Source organism: Delphinus delphis, chromosome 11, assembly GCF_949987515.2.
Source record: "Delphinus delphis chromosome 11, mDelDel1.2, whole genome shotgun sequence".
NCBI classification, from domain to species: Eukaryota; Metazoa; Chordata; class Mammalia; order Artiodactyla; family Delphinidae; genus Delphinus; species Delphinus delphis.
The window spans coordinates 99,287,851-99,308,132 of NC_082693.1; the positions used below are offsets into that span (position 1 = coordinate 99,287,851).

Genomic DNA, 20,282 nt, shown 5'->3' on the forward strand with positions numbered 1-20,282 from the left:
AAAAATGCCCTCTGACCAGTGTCTGATTCCTCAGTTGTGCTTTGATATGTTGTCCCATCAGCTGTGCCGAATATTTGGTCTGGTGACGTGTGTGACACTGTGATGTTTTGTTCGAACGTGTTGTTTCTTTTCCGTACTTCAGTTTTTTTTTTTTTTTTTTTTTTTGCGGTACGCGGGCCTCTCACTGTTGTGGCCTCTCCGGTTGCAGAGCACAGACTCCGGACGCGCAGGCCCAGCGGCCATGGCTCACAGGCCTAGCCGCTCCGCGGCATGTGGGATCTTCCCGGACTGGGGCACGAACCCGTGTCCCCTGCATTGGCAGGCGGACTCCCAACCACTGCGCCACCAGGGAAGCCCCGTACTTCAGTTTTGAGTGTGATGAGACGTCTGTGCTTTGCTAACCTATCCAGACAACTGGCTTGAGCACAAGATGTGGGACGTAAATCCCCACGTTTGAAGGAGGTGAAGGTGGAGTAATCACAGCCAAATGTGGCGTTGTTGCTTGTTCCGAGAGTGCTGCGTTCGTTATTCATTGTGTTGTAAACCTATATTCAGTGTGTACTTTATGTGGTATCTGGGGGCCTGTTAATCTACATTTTACATTTGTTATAGACTGTTATTCTTGTTTCATTCATCAGATGTTATAATTCGTACGGGGGAAGGTTCCCTCAATCCTGCTGCAAGCACTTGTGTTGTAAGTATCTCTTCCTTCTGAGCCCACACGGCTCCTGGATCTCGCGAGATATAAATCCCACAGCTCTTCTCAACAGAGCTGTATGTCTTGCAGCTCCTCCCATAGAAATTAACTCCACGGCGCTCTATACGCTGTGAAGTCGTGTTGCCGATGCATATGATAGAATTATGATGTTTTCACGTTTCTGGAATCAGATTTTTTCCCTAAGTAATCATGAGCACAGCGACATTTTCAATTTCAAGATATTTCATTTCTTAGAATGCAGAACATCTCAGCTCCCCGAGTGCCCTGAGTTACTGGCATCCTGGTCCTGCCTTGGGGGCATGTGGAGGGCCTGTGATAAGGTTTACACAGTGAGGACAGAAAGAGCTGCCAGGAGGAGGCCTCCTGAGCCCCTCCCCAGAGCCCTCTGTGGGAGAACGCTGGAGCTTTTTAGGAAAAACCTGGCATGACACGCAGGTTTCTGAAGTTGGGCAAGCAAACTGGGGATGCCTGTCGCATTTTCATTTTTTTTTAGCCCTGCTGGTAATAGTAGCAAGTATTTTAATTATTGTCGTTGAGTATAAATTGCTCTGTTGTAGAAAAGATACTTCAGGAAGAGTTTAAAGTTTGAATGACTTTTAATGAATTCTTCCTCTCTAATAAAGACAAGAGCATCAGGAATGTCAACAGAACTTTAAGAGCGAATAATAACCAGTGCGTATCCATCGCTAGAGCCGTCTTGGATCGTTCCGTGTTTTCATTAAACACATCCACACACGGAGGGCATCCTTTCTTTATCGGCAGATAATACCGCTACTTAAACCCACAGCACATTCATTTAAATGGGAGTTAATGTGCTGTGACAGGTCTGACCCCCTCTCCGTGTCTGTTATTTCTTGAACTCCCCGGCGTCTGCTAATAATAGTCTTGTTCAAGTGAATGCATTGTTTTCACCTTTCCTGTGACAGCTGTTAATGAAATACCTGGATTTTGGACATACCGAGTCGTGGGGACCGTGGCCCCTGAAGAAGCGCCAGTGGCCAACTGCTGGGCACGTGGTGGCTGCGGTGGGCCCCGTCCTCGGCAGCATGCGGCGGAGGCCCTGGGGCACAGAATCCGTTTGTGTGGTGCCAACCCTGCTCCCGCTGTGCGTGGCCTTGGGGAGGATGACCTGGAGGCAGGGCCGTCTGTGGGGACACGAGTTTGGAGGGGACACCGAGCTGCTGAGGCCAGCCGGCTCACGGTCTGGGAAGCCTCTCCTTCCTGACCTGGGCCTTCGGGCGCCTTGCGGCCAGGAGGCCCTCATCCCCGGCTGGCCGGCACCCCTCCCTGGTGCACCTGTGGCCCAGCTGCCTCTGCCGCCGCCTTTCCCCTGGGCCCGGGGTGCTGGGCTGACTGCACGGTGAAGCCCCGCGGCCCTGGCTAGAGGGGGCTCGTCCTTGCAGGGGGGCTGCAGGGAGGGTGCAGACTGGGCTCCTGCCGCGTGGCCCGCCCGGCCTGTGCCATCCCAGGGTCCCCCTCCGTCTGGAGTCCTGGCCCGGGGCTGCTGGCTTTTGACCCCTGATGTCAGTGACCCATCACCTCTTCCCACTTTGTCTTGGGGGACTCAGAGCGGCTCTGGCCTCTGGGCTGGCCTCTGAGCCGGGCCTGAAGTTGCTCTGAGGATCTGGGCATGTCGGGGCCCTTGGAGACGGGGGTCCCGGCAGTGGGCTGGAGCCGGCTGTCCCCACGTCGGCCCTCCTGGGGCTGTGCCCGCTTGGTGAGGTGGCCTGGGCGGGGAAGGAGGAGTGGGTGTCCTTTGTGAGGTTCCTCTCTGTCGTTGTAGCTGAGACTCGGTATCAGAGGCCCTGGAGAATCGGATGGGACCCGGGGAAGGGGGCGGGGCAGGAGGAGAGAGTGTGCTCCCCGCTGGCCTCTGCAGACACGCCGGGGGACCCTGTGTGTAACTCGTACCCCTTAAAGCCTGTTACAGTTTGGGGAAAGCAGTGCACAATCAGTGGCTTATGTTTTGTTTTGTTTCGTTTTGTTTTTTAACCAGTCTGAGAGCAAAAGCTTAGAAATGGCTCGATGCATTCATTCTTTGCAAAATAACCGTGCCATTGTTTGATGCAGGTGTAGAAGTCCCTCAGCACGGGCCGCTCCGCGCTGGGGCCGGGATTGCAGTTCCTCCGTCGGGGTCTCTGTGTCTGATCTGGGGAGAGCTCATTATGACGGCGGCGAGGGCAGGGCACAGTGACCTCAGGGGAGCCCTCCCTCCACGCTGCTGCCCGAGTGCTCGCACGGTCGGAGCGCCTTCCCGGGCTGCGTGGCGGCCTTGCTGGGAAACGAGCCGAGGGGCTTCCAGAGGGAAGCAATGGGGACCCCGGGGCCCGTGGGCCTGTGTCGGATTAATGGTTGGGGGAGTTTTTCAGTGACGCTAAGTGACTTCGGCTGGAATCAGTGCTACTTTTTGTGATTTCAAAGCAAAAGCAAAGCATGCTCCTATGAAGTGATTTAAGACAAAAGATACAGAATAAATCAGTCAGTGAAAAGGAAACAACAAAGAAAAAGAAACGCTGCACCCTTGCAGCTCGGCTGTGGTTTCCGATGGCAGGCGGCGGCCTCCTAATCGGCATCACAGCCTGGTCTGTAGTGACTGCCTCTCTGCCCACAGCCTTTATGAGTAAGTTAACTGTGCCGCCGATGGGTTTAGGTCTGTCCCGGGCGTCCTGCAGCAGCCCTGTCTCCCGGGGCCACCGAGTCCAGTGTCCCGCTCCCGTCCCACTGGCACCCGGGGAGAGGGTCCGGGAGCAGGGATGGGAGCGGACAGAGCCTGGAGGCTGAGCCAGCCGGACAGCTCAGGGCGGGCACGCAAGGGGCAGACGTCGGAACACGTGGTCTTGGCACATGGGTCCTGGAGGCTGGAGCTGAGGGGGGCCCGGGGCACGGCCAGGGGCACGAGGGAGCCTCGCTGCCTTGCGGATCCTGCAGCCCCTGCCCCAGCCAGCGCCCTCCCTTCAGCCCCCCTCAGCTATGGGCAGGTCAGGACTCGGGGTCCCCCTCCATCCTTTTGGGTTCACGTTTTCCCAGTGTCACCAGGCATCCTCTCTGTATGGAGATCTCTTCTACATTATTACAGTCAGTGGAGTTTTTTCCTTGGAAGTCTAGACGGGGCTCATCTCTCTGTCAGCTTCTGCCTGCCCCTCAGCCAGATGCTGCTTCCTGTTTGGGGCTGGAGTGGCTGGTCCCAGAGCAGGGCTGGAGGGGACGCCTGGGCCAGGCGACTCGCCCGCGAGGGCAGGTGCGGGGCCTGGGACGGGTGGTTGGCTTGTCTGGGGTGGAGCCTGCCTCGGCCTCCTGGTGTCCTCAGCACGGCAGGACCGTTACCATTGGTCCTTGTGATCTGTGAAAACCTCAGGTTGAATTTTTCTTATTAATTACTTCATAAGAGGAGGATGACAGTGGACCCATGATTCCTAAAATATTTGAAATTACATAAATCATTGATCCTATCTAGAGAATTGTTCCTGTTATGCGTGGGGCGTATTAAATTTGGATGTACACACTTGCTTTGTGAAAGGGGTAGAAGGGATGGAGATGGGTGATTTGGGGGGAGAGGAAGCTGCTCCTTGAAACTGACGAAGATAAGCTCTTGGAAGAGAGAGGCTGAAGGAGATTTAAGCAAGTGGTTTACCTTTTCTTCCCCCTCTCCCGCCCAGAGACGCATAAAGCACGGGAGTTGTTCTTACTTTCTAAATTAATAGCTACTGTTACAGGGAAATAACGTGCAAGAAGGCGAGAGGCTCTAGGTGCAGCCTCCTGGCTCTGATTACGTGAGGAAGTAGGAGCGCTTGCCCAGAGCAGATGGCAGGTGAAGGGCACGCAAGCGTCAGAGCCACCGGGGGTGTTATTTATTGGCATCGAAGCTGTGAGGGCTCCAGGTCTCGGCAGCGGCCGGGTGCCTGTGTGGCATCGGGGCACGTGGGCATGGAGACGGCTCGCAGGTGGCATGGTCCCCGAGGAGGGCGCGCGGACCCGGTGCTGGCGGACAGTCGCGAGTGCTTTGCCCGGCCTCCTGCGGTAGATTCTGTTCACTCTCGGTGCTTGACTTGTGGCCTGGAAGCAGGGAGACCTGTGTGTGGATAAACAGAAAGTTATCTGTACGTGGAACCAGCCGTCTTGCGAAGGCCGCTGACCCCGCTCCTCAGCCACGCGTGGCGCCTGAGCCCTGCCCGTCCTGCTGCCTCTTGCTGTGGCTGTCTGTCTGTCTGTCTCTCTCTAGGAGGCTCCTCTTGTTGCCTCCTTCCCTCTGAACAACTCCTCGTCAGCCTCACAGCCCTGTTTGCCGTCGCCTCCTCTCCGAAGTCTCCCTGCACCAAATGCCCCCACCTCCTTCCCCTCCGTGGAGCTGAGTCTCCCCTCCCAGGCCATTTCCCATCTTACACAAGTGGGGGACCGTGAGGTCCTGACTGGTTGGCATCTGAGGAGCCAGGTCTGGAGCACTGCTTGATGGAGAAACAGAATGGGAAAAGCCAGTCCCAAATCCAGGAGACACCCCGGGTGTCGTCTGTCCAGAGAGACCCCAGGCGGGAAGGTCCAGGTGCCCCCTGATGGCAGAGAGCTTACAGAGCAGAGGGGAGCAAGGGCTGAAAATGGAGGATGGGGGACCTTACTCATATACACGTCCATTCAGCCAATGGAGCTCCATTCAGCTACACGCCAGGACCCAGGGCACAGAAGTGAGCGAGATAGAAGAAGACCCTTCCTGGGGGGGCGGGGCTTCCGTGGAAATGGGCGGGGCTTCTGTGGAAATGGGCGGGGAAGAGGATCTGCCGCCTCAATGGGGCGTAAAGGATGCTGTCTTCCGTGAGAAGGGTTTGAGCTAAGATCTTATACTGAAAACCATAGTGGCCATGGGAAGTTTGGGAGAAGGGCATTCCAGGCAGAAGGAACAAGTAAGTGCAAAGGCCCCAAGGTAGAGACAGAAGTGGGCGCAGTGTGAGGGGACCCGGTGGAGGCCACGAGGGGTGGTGGAGTCACGGCTAGGGGTCTGCTTTTTCCCTCAGAGTCAGGGAAGCCCCGGGGCTGGACGTGTGACCTGATGCGTTCGCATCTCAGCAGCCCCTGCGCCGCTCCATGGGATGGTGAGTACAGGTGTCAGCAGGGCGACCAGCCAGGAGACCGGGGGCCGCTGGGCCTGCCGCGGGGGCCTAGGTGAGGGATGGAGGTGCCTGGGGGGCACGGTGCTGCCCATGCGATCTAGGCCTGACCTCAGGGCCTCATGGCCCCAAAGCCACGTCTCTGTGGTGGCAGAGCCTGGATTTGCACCTGGTTTGCAGACCTCCAGGGACGTGCTCTTCTCGCCGCCGCAGCCTGCCTGCCGCCTTAGAAGCCGCTTTCGTTCTATGCTTGAGGCACCCGGCCCTTTATTTACACATTACTGGGGTTAAAGTTGTAAAAATATAACTTCCAGGTTATCCAGAGAGATCAAGTAGCGTTAAACCTAAGGGATTTGAACTGACAGCTTGCCTTAGCTCATAGGAACTCTAAATTCTACATTTTTCCTCAAAATAATACAGTGCACCCTTTCCAAGCGCCTTAACATCAAGGCTGGCGCCAGCTGCCAGAGGCCTAGATGGCTGGTTTCTCTCCTTGTGGACGGCGCCGTGGACGTGCCTGGCCTCTGCCTGTTCCCTGAGGGGGATGCTCAGCGCCCCCCCCCCCCGCCCCCCGCCCATGCCCTGCAGCCTGGCTCCGGGGACTGATGGTTCTGGGGTTCTCTCTTTGGGTTCCTTGTGGAGTGTTCGGGGGAACTAGTTCATCTCAGGACAGCCTGCTCTGGACTCCCCACAGGAGAAGCTGGGCCAGTGGAGGCTTTGCTTTTGGCCTGAGTCAGGAGCCCCGGCCAGCCCAGCCCCCCTGCAGCTGTCTCAGGCCTTTCCCGGCACCAGGAACAGTCCATTCCAGTCGCCTGCACAGGCGCTGAATTGTTTGCACTGGACAAGACTCGAGTGCCCCGGCCATTCCTCCCAGGGTAAAGCCGGCCACGTCATCTGTGCCAAATGGCTTCTCTTGGTGCCAGGGCCGCCGAGGGCAAAATGGCATTCATGCTTGTGAGCAGGTTTACGAGTGTATGTGTGTGTGTGTGTGTCACAAGGCCTCTGAAAGTGTGAGGCTTGTTAACGGACTCCCATGGCTTAAATTACCACTTGCCAGGAGGATGAGATTGCAAAGGAGGGGAGGTCTCTGTGCTCCGGGCTCTGGCGTGTCCTTCAATCCACATGTGCGCTCTCTCTCTCTCGCTCTCTCTCTCTCACACACACACACACACACACACACACACACACACCCCCCAAACCCCTGCTGCATGGACGGCTCCCTGCTGGACCTCAGGCAGGTGCAGATAGAGCTGATGCAGACTTTCCTCACCAGGAGCTCATAGTCTTTTCTGTGTCTTTCTTACTATAAAATTCTAATTTCTTGGTCTTCTCTTCTTTTTCGATTCATGTATGAAAACAACTCTTTTATCCTAAAACATAGCAGTGGTGGCCCTTTCTAGGCTGTACAAGGCCCCCATTTAGTCAGACCAGCAGGGTGGAATCCTGGCTCTGCTGCTCACAGGCTGTGTGACTTTGGGGAAGTTGCTTAACTCCTCTGTGCCTCAGTTGTCTCCTCTGTATTAGTTATGTCTTGCTTCATAACAGCATTGCCACAAACCTAGCGCCTTGAAACAACACACATTTATTCACATTTGTTGTCTCAAAGTTTCTGCGGCTCAGGAGTCTGGGCAGGTCTTAGCTCAGGATCTCCGCAAGCTGCAGTCAAGGTGCTGTCTGGGCCACAGCCTCATCTGAGGCTCCCCTAGGGAAAGATCTGCTTCTAAACGCCCCTGGCTGCTGGCAGAATCTGGGGGCTTGCAGGCTGCAGAGCTGGGGGTCTCGGGTTCCTGCCGGCTCTCAGCCCCACTCAGTTCCTCGGCACGTGGCCCTTTGCATGTGCAGCTCATAGCTCAGAAGCTGGCTTCGCGGAAGCCAGCAGGGGAGAGTGTCTCCTGGCAGGCTGGGTTATGATCTTTGGACGTAATCCTATCCCCTTGGCTGTATTTGGTTGGTTAGAAGCAGGTCACAGGGCCCTGCTCAAACTCCAGGGGCGGGCGTCCCAGGAGGTGTGCAGGTGGACCCCCTGCCTGCCGGTCAACTTTGGCAGACTGTGCAGCATTGGATGGAGGTCTGCCGGGGCCCCAGTGAGCGAGGAGATGCTCAGCTGACCTTCGCTGCCCCTCCTGCCCTCGTGTGGCCAGCCGTCCGGGCCTCCCCTGCCTGTCACTGCTCCTGCCTGTTGCGTGTAGCCCCCGTCCACCCTCCCCTGCTCCTGGCCTGCAGGGCTCCAGGCCCCTACGGAGCTTCCTGACGAGCAGTCCTGGGGTTCTCCTGCCAGCGGAGCCTGGGCTGAGGGTGCCTTACCCTCCCAGCCTGTCCGCACCCAGGCCGCCCCCTGCACGCGCAGCCCTGCCGCCCGTCCCTGGGCTTTCCTCGTGTACACGCGGCCGGGCGGGGCCGTGGCTGCTGCATGTCTGACCTGTGACTGAGAGGTGCTGGGGCCCGAGAGGGGTCCCCCCGCAAGGACCCCGCCTGCTCGTGTCCTCTCGGCTGCCCGCCACCCTGGCTTGTGGGGTGCTGCTCCCCGCGTCACCGAGGGCGGTGAGCCTGATGCTGCAGCGTGAGGACTCACCACCTGGTGCTGTCTGTGGGAGACAGCAAATGGCGAACGTCGCTGAATGATTTTGCTCTTTTGATCTTACTTAAATATTCAGTTCTGGCTGGAAAGCTGTTGACTTAAAACGACAAATGTGTATGGATAGAGAGCATGAACGTGTTGCTCACTCAGCAAACATTTACCGGGTGCCCCTGTTACAGGTGCTGGGCCGAGCTGCCGCCTGATGAACGGGTGGTTCCGTTGTGGCTCAGTTGGAAGAACCCCAGTGGACGAGCGCTAGGGTGGGGTTTGGGCGGTGGCCTGGGATCTAGGGCCGCTCGTGCCCTGGTTGACCTCCCCCGTCTGGGCGCCAGGCCCCTCGCTGTAAATGCCGGAGCTGGTGGTGACTTGGGGGTGTCTAGACCACAGGCCCGGTGATGTGTAGGAATGTAGGCGGTATTCGGAGGGGTTGACCTCCTTGGGTACAAACATGCTTGGCTTTGCAAGGTCGGCCCGTTTGGAAATGATGTGAGTCATCCTCTGTTGGCACGCTCAATGGTCCAGCCTGCGCTGGTGGGAGGCCCAGGAGGGCGGCGAGGCCTGGCCCAGTGGCAGGAGCCCGGAGTCGGGGAGCTGGCAGTGGGTGCGTCACCGAAGGGAGGCGCTTCGGCTCAGTAGGGACGCTCTGCCGGGTGGGGGACCCGGGGAGGCTCCCAAGCAGGAGCGCTTGGCTCTCCCAGCAGGCTGGGAGGCACAGGTGGCAGCACAGTCTCCATCGAGGGCTGGGGCTTAGCTGGAAGCCAGGTAAACAGGGGAGGGACAGGCTCTCTAGGCAGCGAGCCCGGCAGGAGGTGTCAGCCTGGTGGGCTCAGCGCAGCTGGAATCTGGGAGCTGGGCGGAGAGGAGGAGAGGACCGTGAGGCAGGGGCCGGACACGGAGGCGCTGTGTGTGGTGTGTGTGTGTGTGTGTGTGGTGTGTGTGTGTGTGTGTGTGTGCGTGGTGTGTGTGCGTGCGCGTGGCTGAGGGCGCTGTGTTGCGCCTGGCGAGATCCCTCTCCTGAAGGAAGGTGGAGGAGAGGGTGGCGTGAGTGAGTGTTGTAGCGGTCGGGAGAGAGGCGGCCCCCGGGTTGTCGGACGGCTGGCGGGGGCAGGGGTGATGGAAGACGCCGGCCTCCGGATGCTGATTGGTCTCCGGGGGTTTAAGAGGACGTCTGTCGTGTCACTGACGTGTGGAGTCCAAGAAGTAATACACGTGAATGCATAAACCAAACAGACCCACAGACATAGAAAACAAACCTACGGTTACCAAAGGGGAAGCGGGGGGAGGGATAAATTAGGAGTGTGGGCTTGAGAGGGACAGACTACTATACGTAAAGCAGACCCCACAGACATAGAAAACAAACCTACGGTTACCAAAGGGGAAGGGAGGGGGAGGGATGAATTAGGAGTGTGGGCTTGAGAGGGACAGACTACTATACATAAAGCAGACCCCACAGACATAGAAAACAAACCTACGGTTACCAAAGGGGAAGGGAGGGGGAGGGATAAATTAGGAGTGTGGGCTTGAGAGGGACAGACTACTATACGTAAAGCAGACCCCACAGACATAGAAAACAAACCTACGGTTACCAAAGGGGAAGGGAGGGGGAGGGATAAATTAGGAGTGTGGGCTTGAGAGGGACAGACTACTATACGTAAAGCAGACCCCACAGACATAGAAAACAAACCTACGGTTACCAAAGGGGAAGGGAGGGGGAGGGATAAATTAGGAGTGTGGGCTTGAGAGGGACAGACTACTATACGTAAAGCAGACCCCACAGACATAGAAAACAAACCTACGGTTACCAAAGGGGAGGGGAGGGGGAGGGATAAATTAGGAGTGTGGGCTTGAGAGGGACAGACTACTATACGTAAAGCAGACAAGCAGCAAGGAGTTGCTGTATAGCACAGGCAGCTGTATTCAGTGTCTCATAATGAGCTATTCAGTATCGTGGGAAATAATCTGAAAGAAAATCCATTAAAAAACCAACCAAGCTCAGAGATGCAGAGAACAGATTGGTGGTTGCCAGAGGTGAGGGTTGGGGTGTGTGTGTGACATGGGTGAACGGGGTCAGAATGAAACAAAAAGTCTTAGGGCTGTAATGTACAGCTTGGAGAGTACAGTTAATGATATTGTATCCCGTCTTTGAAAGTTGCTAAGAAACTAAATCTTAAAAGTCCTCATCACAAGAAAAAAAATGTATAACGTGTGTACGGTGATGGATGTTAACTAGACTTATTATGGTGGCCATTTCCCAATAGAGTATTTACAGATATTGAACCATATGTTGTACACCTGACACTAACATACTGTTATATGTGATACCTCAATAAAAAAAAATCACATGTGGGAAATTTAGAGCATCCGTCCATCCATTCCCTCCCTCCCTCCCTCCCATGCACCCTTCCATCCATCCGTGTGCCCATTCATGCATGCGTCCACCCCCTGCCCATCCATCCCTCTGTCCCTCCATCCCTGTCTCCTTCGCTGATGGGCTGGGTGCTCCTGTGCTGGCTGGCCAAGTCCAGGGCAGCCACATGCCGTGGTTACCCAAGGGGCTCGGAGGAGCAGAGAGCATCCTCTGGAGCCAGCTCGTGGGGTGGGACTGAGCCCAGGGGTTGGTGACGTACTCCATATTGCTTGTGAGTCTGTAAAAAATTAAGATAACTGGAATTTTACAAAAAAATGAAACCCATTGGTATTTTCGTACTAGAGATCGAAAAGTATGGATAGTGTATATTTTAAGAATGTGTACATTTAAAAGTTTCTGATGCGTTCACTTTTTGCTTCACCAGCTGTTCAATTTTCTTTCAGATTTTTGAAAGGATATTGTTTATATGGGCCATACGTCACCCCGCCAGTGGATACGTTCAGGGGATAAATGACCTCGTCACCCCTTTCTTTGTAGTCTTCATCTGCGAATACATAGGTAAGACCGTATCATGATGTTTTCTTCTCACAAACATTAAACATGGACTTCAGTGGCCTTAACGATGTTGCTATGCATAATTATACCAGTACTGAAAACTGCTATTAGTTTTACTGTTATTAATGACAACTGATATTAGAGAATAGTAGTTTTCTCATTGATGCCAGCTTTAAAAAAGTCTTTAAATCCACATGCCCAACTACTGAAGACATTAAGATGCAGTTATTATTATTAATATCTTCCTTTTACTAATATATGAGGAGAAATGCAGTATATATGGGGAGTGTAGTTTTGTGTTAATGGTCATCAGAGCACTGGCTTTAATGGTTTGGATTGAAATGGGTAAGGTTAAGGTGGCAGAATATTAGTTGAATGTTTTGCTTACAAGCTAAAAACCGAATCTTCTTTAATTGCATTTGTGCAGCAGTTCATCACCTTTCTGCTTCTGATATACTAGTAGCATTTAATTTTATGGAAAGATTAATTACATGCAAAATAATTGGTTTAATGGGCATTTAGGTTGGGTTGTGCTGTTTCTCTGTGAGGACTGCATATTTTTTCTTCCATTTATGTTGCAGCAGCCAACTGTAATATACCTTCACCTGGTTTATATTTCAAGTTTAAAAACAATTCTGATAACACATGTGCAGGATCTGCTTTTTAATTCATCTATGGATAAAATCTAAATGCCACGGGAGGGGTTTACTCTTTAGTTGTAGCATTTTTTTTAAAACTGATATTACTTTGTCTTCATGCGAACCTTCCTGCCTTGGTGTTTGTTGGTTTTTTCGCTTGTGTTTTAGCCATTTCAGTTTCTGGTCAGCTTCGATTCCATCGTTGTTGTAATCTGGAGGGTGAGGTTGACTCCGGGGCAGATGCGATCCTCTGAGGATGAGAATGTACCCACTTGGTCCGTTTTGTGGCCACCCCTCTCCCAGCACTGACGATTTCATGGGAGTCTCTTCATTGCTAAGCAACCAGCGAGCACGGGCTGCTCCCCCCACGTCTCTTCAGCAGGGACAGGTCACTCCTGAGAGCGCTCCTGCCTCTCTGCTTCTCCCTCTCTCATCTGACAGATAATGAAAATGTTCTTAATGATCCTAGAACAGCAGGACCTCTGTCAGTAGACTTCAGAGCTGTTAATTGAAAGAAGAAGTTCAACTGAGATGTGATTAGAGAACTGATATTCTGTGTTAAATAGACCGTTTAATTAATGTGGTAAATAAGTTTGCCTTAATGAGTCTAGCAGCAACTTACATTGTAAGGCCCAAGCGATCCATTGTGCGTTTGTCTGAATGATCAGCAAGCTAGGAAGAAGGGACATGACCGTGATGTTAATTGTCCGGAAGAGAGAAAAGCTGGAGGAAAGAGAATCTGTGTTCAAGTGGTGCCTTCGGTTAGAGACTCAAAGAGACTCCCCTTGCCTTCCGCAGCCCTGACCGCACACTCCCGCACGCACGCACGCACACACGCACACGTGTAGCGGCCCGCCTGGCCTCCTGGGGCTGCCAGCAGCCCAGGTCTCCTCCTGGGACACAGTGTCTTCAAAATGCAAGTTTGGTGCACGCACACGTGCATGCACGCTCGGGCACACACAGACACATGCATGTGCACCACCGCCAGCCACAGCCTCTCCAAGTAAGTGTGGAACAAATCCCCAACTAACCTCGGGATGGAGCCCATGGTCTTGGGTGGGCCCTGGAGGTGCCTGTCCCCCCCAAGGGACGGCTGGGGACGGAGGTCAGGAGAGCTCTTGGGACCCTGGAGGTGGGGTCACGGTGTGCGGACTGTCCAGAGGCGGAGGTGGGAGAAGATGGCCATGCAAGCGGTGCTGAGGCCAGCGGGGGGAGCCCAGGAGCTGAGTGTCACTCTGGGAGGGTGCTGTGTGCTCGGGAGGCGGAGGAGGGCTCCGTGTGGCGAGGTGCGGCTCCCGGCTGGGAAGCGCAGGGTTGGGTCCAGTTTCTTTCTCTCTAAGCTCCGCTGAGCCCGGGGGTCCTGATGTCTTGGTTTGTGCTGGAAGGAAGGAGGGCCCCTCTAGCCTTGAGCCGGCCGCGTTTCCCACCGCCCTTTGCATTGGGGCCCCCGACGGCTGCTCGCTGGTCATCCCTCGCTGGTGTCTGTGCCTGTGTGTCCCCATCAGGCCGACCTGGAGACAGGGCGCGGGCCCGCGGCAGCGCCCGGGGAGGACAGCCGTTTGGGCAGAGCTCCTGAGTCTTTTCACCGTGTGTTGTATTTATGTAGTTCAAAGCACATTATGTATAAAATCGTTTCATGCCTTTTCCCCATTTAACCTTGTAACATAAGCTCATCCCTATATTATTAAGAAATCTTTGTAAAGATCGTTTCCACCTCCTGCACATAATATTCTGTTGAGATAATGTAGCATAATTCATGAAACCATTCTCCTGTCGTTGGATTTTTTTAGTTTTCTTCCCCCCAGGCGTGGCGCACGTTTTAAGTAAAGCCTGTGTTTTTCAAACAGGGACTGCCATGTTCCTTTGAGCAATGTTAAATGTGATTTAAGATCAAGAGCCATTATTCGGTCACCTTGAGTCCCACAGTTTAAGTAGAGACATCTTTTACTTGAACCAAGTAATTTCAGCACAGTGAGAAACGGAGAAGCACCCCCTCCCCATCCTCTGTGCTACTTAGACTTAGAAACTACTCTGGCACTTTGGACCAGCTCTTCGGACGGACTGAACGAGGGTTGGGCACATGGGACGAATGCCGGTGACGAATTTTGGAAGATGAGGAGTATTCTACAATTGATTTTCATTATCAGAATGTGTAAGCTCTGATTGATTTGATTTTATATGTCATTTTCTCGTAAAATAAATTACCCTTGAAAGCTAATACAGAAAGTGACTGGCATAAACAGTGTATTTGCTTATGAACATTACGGGTATTTATTTATTTATTTATTTATTTATTTATTATTATTTGTTTTGCGGTACCCGGGCCTCTCACTGTTGTGGCCTCTCCCGTTGCGGAGCACAGGCTCCGGACGCGCAAGCTCAGCGGCCATGGCTCACGGGCCCAGCCGCTCCGTGGCATGTGGGATCCTCCCGGACCGGGGCACGAACCCGAGTCCCCTGCATCGGCAGGCGGACTCCCAACCACTGCGCCACCAGGGAAGCCCCATGGGTATTTATTTTTATGTTCCTGTTTGTAAATCAGAATCTCAAAAGCACAGGTTGTTTTTAAACAGGTTAATTTTGCCCAGAGAAGACATTTTAGCACGTGGTTCCTGGAGATTGGGACGCGCTGGAATTGGATTTGGTGTGCGGTTGGCAAGGGGCGCAGAGGAGAAGTGATGCCAACCAGTCGGGACACAGAGCAGAAGTGATGCTGGGAGTTTGCTGTCAGCTGAATGCCAGTGGCGCCGCCATTCTTTTGCCTTTTCCACTGTCAGTATGAATTGGGCTTCGAGTGACAGGGAGAGAAGAGCTGTTGCTCATTTCTCATTGATAAGTTACAGTTTTAGAAACAGTTGTTTTAATTTTCCTTGTTTGCATTTAAGTTTTCCCTCATTGCACTTTGTTTTTTCCATGTGTTACCTGAACCAAGACTGCTTTTAAATGCATCCTTACCTGGCTTCCTTTGGTGTTCCTCCCACCTGATGTACTTTCGGGGTCCACAACTCGTCTCAGAAACATTTTAAAGACAGAAACGAGCGCATCTGCATACAGGAGGCTTCCTGTGGCAGTTCTGTTCCATGTGGGGGGAGTGGAGAGCAGAGGGCCCTGGCAACGCCAGTGGGTCAGAACCAGAGGGTGGGGCTGCTGTCCGGCAGCCCCTGAAATGACAGGAGCAGGCTGTATGCTTGCAGAGCCCGTGATGTGTATGTAGTCAGATTTTCTACTTAAAAACATCTTGATGATGGTCAAAATAATGGACTTATTGAAAAATTGGAAAACTCATTAACAGTATAGCTCCTTGTCCCAGAAGCCGTCATTGGCACGTTTTATTAATTTCCTTCTGGTCGTTTGTCAATATACTGTTTACACTGCAGCAGTTGCATTATGCATGCACATTCTAGTGTTGCTTTTTGTTTAATAGCTACTACACATTTCCCAAAGTCATTAAGCACTTAAAAAACGTCTTTTTAAAACATAGTGACACGCTCCTTTCAATAATGGGTAGGAAAACTAGACAGAAGATCAACAAGAAAGAAAGAAAACTAAGCACCTGAAAACCCCTAGACCTAACAGACATGTACAGAGCAGTGCACCCATCACAGCAGGATCACATTCTTCTCAAGTGCACACGAAACATTCTCCAGGACAGACAATACGCTAGACCATAGAACAAGCGCCAGTACAGTTGAACGGGTGGAAGTCATACAAATTGTGTTCTCTGACCACACAGACATTAAATTAGATATCAGTAACAGAAGGAAATTTGAAGAATTTGACAAATACGTGGAGATTTTAGAACACAACCATAAAGGAGCAATGTGGGGACTTCCCTGGTGGCTCAGTGGTTAAGAATCCGCCTGCCAGTGCAGGGGACACGGGTTCGAACCCTGGTCTGGGAAGATCCCACATGCTGCAGAGCAACTAAGCCAGTGCACCATAACTACTGAGCCTGCACTCTAGAGCCCACGTGCCACAACTACTGAAGCCCGCGCACCTAGAGCCTGTGCTCCACAACAAGAGAAGCCACTGCAACGAGAAGCCCGCGCCCCACAATGAAGAGTAGCTCTTGCTTGCCGCAACTAGAGAAAGCCCACACGCAGCAACAGAGACCCAACACAGCCAAAAATAAGTTGAAAAAAAAAAGATTAAAAAAAAGAAGCAATGTGTCAGAGAAGATATCACAAGGAAAATTACTTTGAGATGAATGAAAATGAAAACACAACACACCCAAACTTACGGCATGCAGCTACAGCAGTGCTCCAAGAGATACTTATATTAAAAAAGGACGTCTCAGGTCATTAACTTGAGATTTCAATTTCAGAAACTAGAAAAAGAAGAGCAAGTTAAAGCCAAAGCAAGCAGAAGGAAGGAAATAAAGACTAGAACAAAGTAAATGAGGTAGAGGATACAAAACAGTGGAGAAAAATCAATAAAACCAGTGTTGGTTCCTCAAAAATATCAACAAAGTGTTGGCAAGCCTTCAGCTAGCCTGACCTAGGAGAAAAGGGGAGAAGACTCAAATGACTAAAGTTATGAGTGCTTTTAGAGAGAAACAGCACTAAGGAAACGCTGTGAGCAACTCTCCAAATTCCAGAATGTGGACGAAAAGGAGATGTTCCTAGAAAGGCACAAATGACCAAAACTGACTGTGATGGTTAATTTTGTATAAATTCGACTAGGCTGTGGCACCTACGTATTTGGTCAAACACCAGTGTAGATACTGCTGTGAAGGTATATTCTAGATGTGATTAACATTTAAATTAGTAGTCTTTGAATAAAGCAGATTACCCTGCCTAATATGGGTGGACCTTATCTAATCAGCTGAAGACCTTAAGAGCAAAGACTGAGATTTCCTGAAGTAGAAGAAATTCTTGTTAAGACATAGAAATCCTGCCTGAGCTTCCAGCCTGCTGGCCTGTCCTACAAGTTTCAGACTTGCCATTCCCCATTATTGTGTGAGCCTGTTCCTTAAAATAAGTTTCTCTCTCTCAATATAATTTAATATAATACAGTATAATATAGTATAATGTAATATGTACATTTGTTTGTCAATATCTACATGGATATATACAAGAACAATGTATATAGGAGATTAAATTAGTAATTTAAAAAATTCCAGCAAAGAAAAGCCGAGGATCATGTGACTTCACTGGTGAATTCTCCCCACATTTAACAAAGAATTAACACCGCTCCTTCACAAGCTCTTCCAAAAATAGAAGAGAGGAAACGATTTTCATTGCATTCAATGAGGCCAGTGTTATCGTGATACCAAAATGGGAGACAAAGATATCACAAGGAAAGAAAGCCAGAGACTAGTATTCCTTATGAAGATAGATGTAACAATCCTCAACGAAATACTAAGAAACTGAATGTAGTAGCGTAGTAAAAGAACAAATGGGATTTATCTCAGGAATTCAAGGTTGGTTCAGCATAGGAAAAAATCAGTCAGTGTAATACACTGTACTAACAGATTGAAAGACAAAACAACGTAATCATCTCAGAATGATTGACACAGAAAAAGCTTTTTGACAAAATCCAACACGCTTTCACGATAAAAACACTCAACAAACTGGGAATAGAAGAACTTCCTCTCTAATAAAGAGCGTCCACGAAACACCCACAATTAACGTCATGCTTAATGGGAAAGACTAAACGCTTTCCCCTTATGATGAGCAGCAAGACAAGGATGCGTGTGCACCGCACTTCTGTTCAACCTTGTACTGGTTCTAGCCTGGGCAGTTAGGCAAGAAAATGAAGCAAAAGACATTGAGAATGGAAATGAAGAAGTAAACTACCTCCCTTTGCAGGTGACATGATCTGTATATAGAAAATCCAAAGAAATCCTAAAAAATTATAAAAGCCAACAAGTGAGTTCACCCAAGGTTGTGGGATAGAAGGTCAAGGTAGAAACACCAGTTACGTGTCTGTACACTTGCAGTGTACAATCCAAAAATGAAATTATGAAAACAGTTCCATTTACAGTAGTGTCAAAATGAATAAAATGATCTAAATTTAGCAAAAAGAAGTACAGTATTTACTCTGAAAACTAGAAAACATTGTGGAAAGTTATTAAAGAAGATCTAAATAAAGGAAAGACACCCCATGTCGTGGACTGGAAGATTTAATAGTATAAAGATGGCAGTCCTCCCCAAATTGATCTAGAGAGTCGGTGCAGTCCCTGTCAGAACTGTAGCTGAAATTGACACGTTTATCTTTAAATTCCTATGAAAATTTAAGAGACACAGAATAGCCAAAAGAGTCTTGAAACAGAACAAAGTTGGAGGATTCACACGTCCTGATATCAAAACTTACTACCAAACTACAGTAATCAAGAAAGTGTCATTCTGGCTTATGGATGGACATGTAGATCAATGGAACAGAACTGAGAGTCTAGAAATAAACCTTCATATTTACAGTCAGTTGCTCTTTGACAGTGACGCCAAGACAGCCCAATGGGGAAATGGCCTTTTTCAACATATGGTGCTGGGACAACTAGATATCAACATGCAAAAAAATGAAGTTCCATCCCTGCCTCTCACCATACACAAAAATAAAATGAATCATGGACCTATATGTAAGAGCTAAAACTATAGGACTCTAATAAGAAAGCATAGGAGTAAAGCTTCACGGCCTTGGGTTAGGCCACGGTTTCTTAGATATGACACCAAAAGCAAAAATGACAAAAGAAAGAAATAGGTGAACCGGACTACATGGAAATGGAAACTTTGTGCTGTAGAGTCTCAAGAAAGGGGAAAGACCTCTGCAGAATGGGGGAAAATATTAGCAAATCATCTACCTGCTAAGAGACATAGCCATTATATATAAAGAGCTCTCATAACTCAATAAGATAGTCTAATTTTTAGAAACGGACAAAGCATTTGAATAGACGTTTCTCCAAAGAAGATAAGACAAATGGCCAATAAGCATGAAAAGATGCTTGACATCATTAATCCTTAGGGAATGCAAACCAGTCACAATGAGATACCACCTCATCCCCCCCAGGATGGCTGAAATCAAAAAGAGGAACAGTAAGAGAAGTTGGCAAGGATGTGGAGAAATTAGAAACCTCGTGTTGCTGGGGGCATCACACTAGCCGAGCAACTTTGATCAACAGTGTGTGGCATCTCAGCAAAGGGTTAAACCTAGAGTTACCGGCAAAAGCCTGCCCAGGCACGCACGGGGGCACTCTTCCTTTCAGCCAGTGAAACCCAAACCCCAGCCCAAGTGTTCATCAGCTGATGAAGGTGTAAATAAAGGATGATCTACCTGTACAATGAAGTAGCTTTCAGCAATGAAAGGGAACCGGAGGACCGAGACACACTGTAGCACGGATGGCCCTTGAAAACGTCATGCTCAGCGAAAGAAGCCAGCCACGAGAGGCCACGTGCTGTGTGATTCCGTCCGTATGAAAGGTCCAGAATGGTGAATTTGTAGAGACAGAGCATAGACTAGCGGTTGCTTGTGGCTTGGGAGCAGAACCGGGGGGATGGGGGTTGACGCGCTGGGCGCAGGCTTCTATTAGGAGGGACGAGATGTCCTCACATCAGGTTGTAGTGATTGTGCACAGCTTAGTGAATATACTCAAAGCCACTTTCACTGGCTGGATTGTGTGGTGTGTAAGTTGTATCTCAGTAAAGCTGTCGTAAAGAAAGTAGAGATCCTGTCCTCGTCTGTGTGGGCTGCTGTACGAAGTTCCACAGACTGGGTAGCTCACAAGCAGCAAAGTTTGTTTCTCGCGGTTCTGGAGGCTGGACGTCTGTGATCAGGGGCCGGCATGGCTGCATCCTGGGGCGCCTCTCTGCCTGGTGCACAGCCGGCGTCTTCTCACTGTGTCCTCGCGGGGTGGGAGGGGCGCGGGAGCTCTTGGGGGTCCCTTTTGTAAGAACACTAGTCCCATTCGTAAGGGCTGCGCCCTCATGACCAAAGGACCTCCCAAAGGCCCCACCTCCTAACACTGTCCTCTTTGGGGCTAGGGTTTCAGCATTTAAATTTGGAGGGAACGCAAGCATTCCGGCCCGTAGCCTGCCGTGTGGTGATATAATTTGGCTGTTTTCTGCTGATGCACGTTGGAAACAACACTGTAGTGGAGCCTGGCGGCTGCAGGCCTTGTGCCCTGTGTGCGCTAGTGTGGCAGAAGCAGGTGTGTGACCAGCAGCCGCTCTGGGGGACGTGACACACAGGATCGTTCGTCCCCAGTCCCTGAGGCTCACGCTGGCCCATCTGGAGCGAGGTGGAGGTGGACTCAGTTGGGGCAGTTCTGTGGAAATGCAGCGCGTGCACATGCGGAACACGCGTTGGCCTCAGCCGGTCTCTGCTACACTTCCAC

The 20,282-nt window shown here is 51.1% G+C and overlaps 1 protein-coding gene across 1 annotated transcript in view; it reads left to right on the top strand.

Annotated features, from left to right (window-relative positions):
- Positions 1–20,282, top strand: part of TBC1D22A (TBC1 domain family member 22A) — a 314,302-nt gene that overhangs the window by 121,956 nt on the left and 172,064 nt on the right. The window contains exon 8 of the mRNA XM_060025836.1: positions 11,204–11,318. Within this exon, the coding sequence (XP_059881819.1) occupies positions 11,204–11,318 (115 nt within the window). The remainder of the gene's footprint in view (positions 1–11,203; positions 11,319–20,282) is intronic.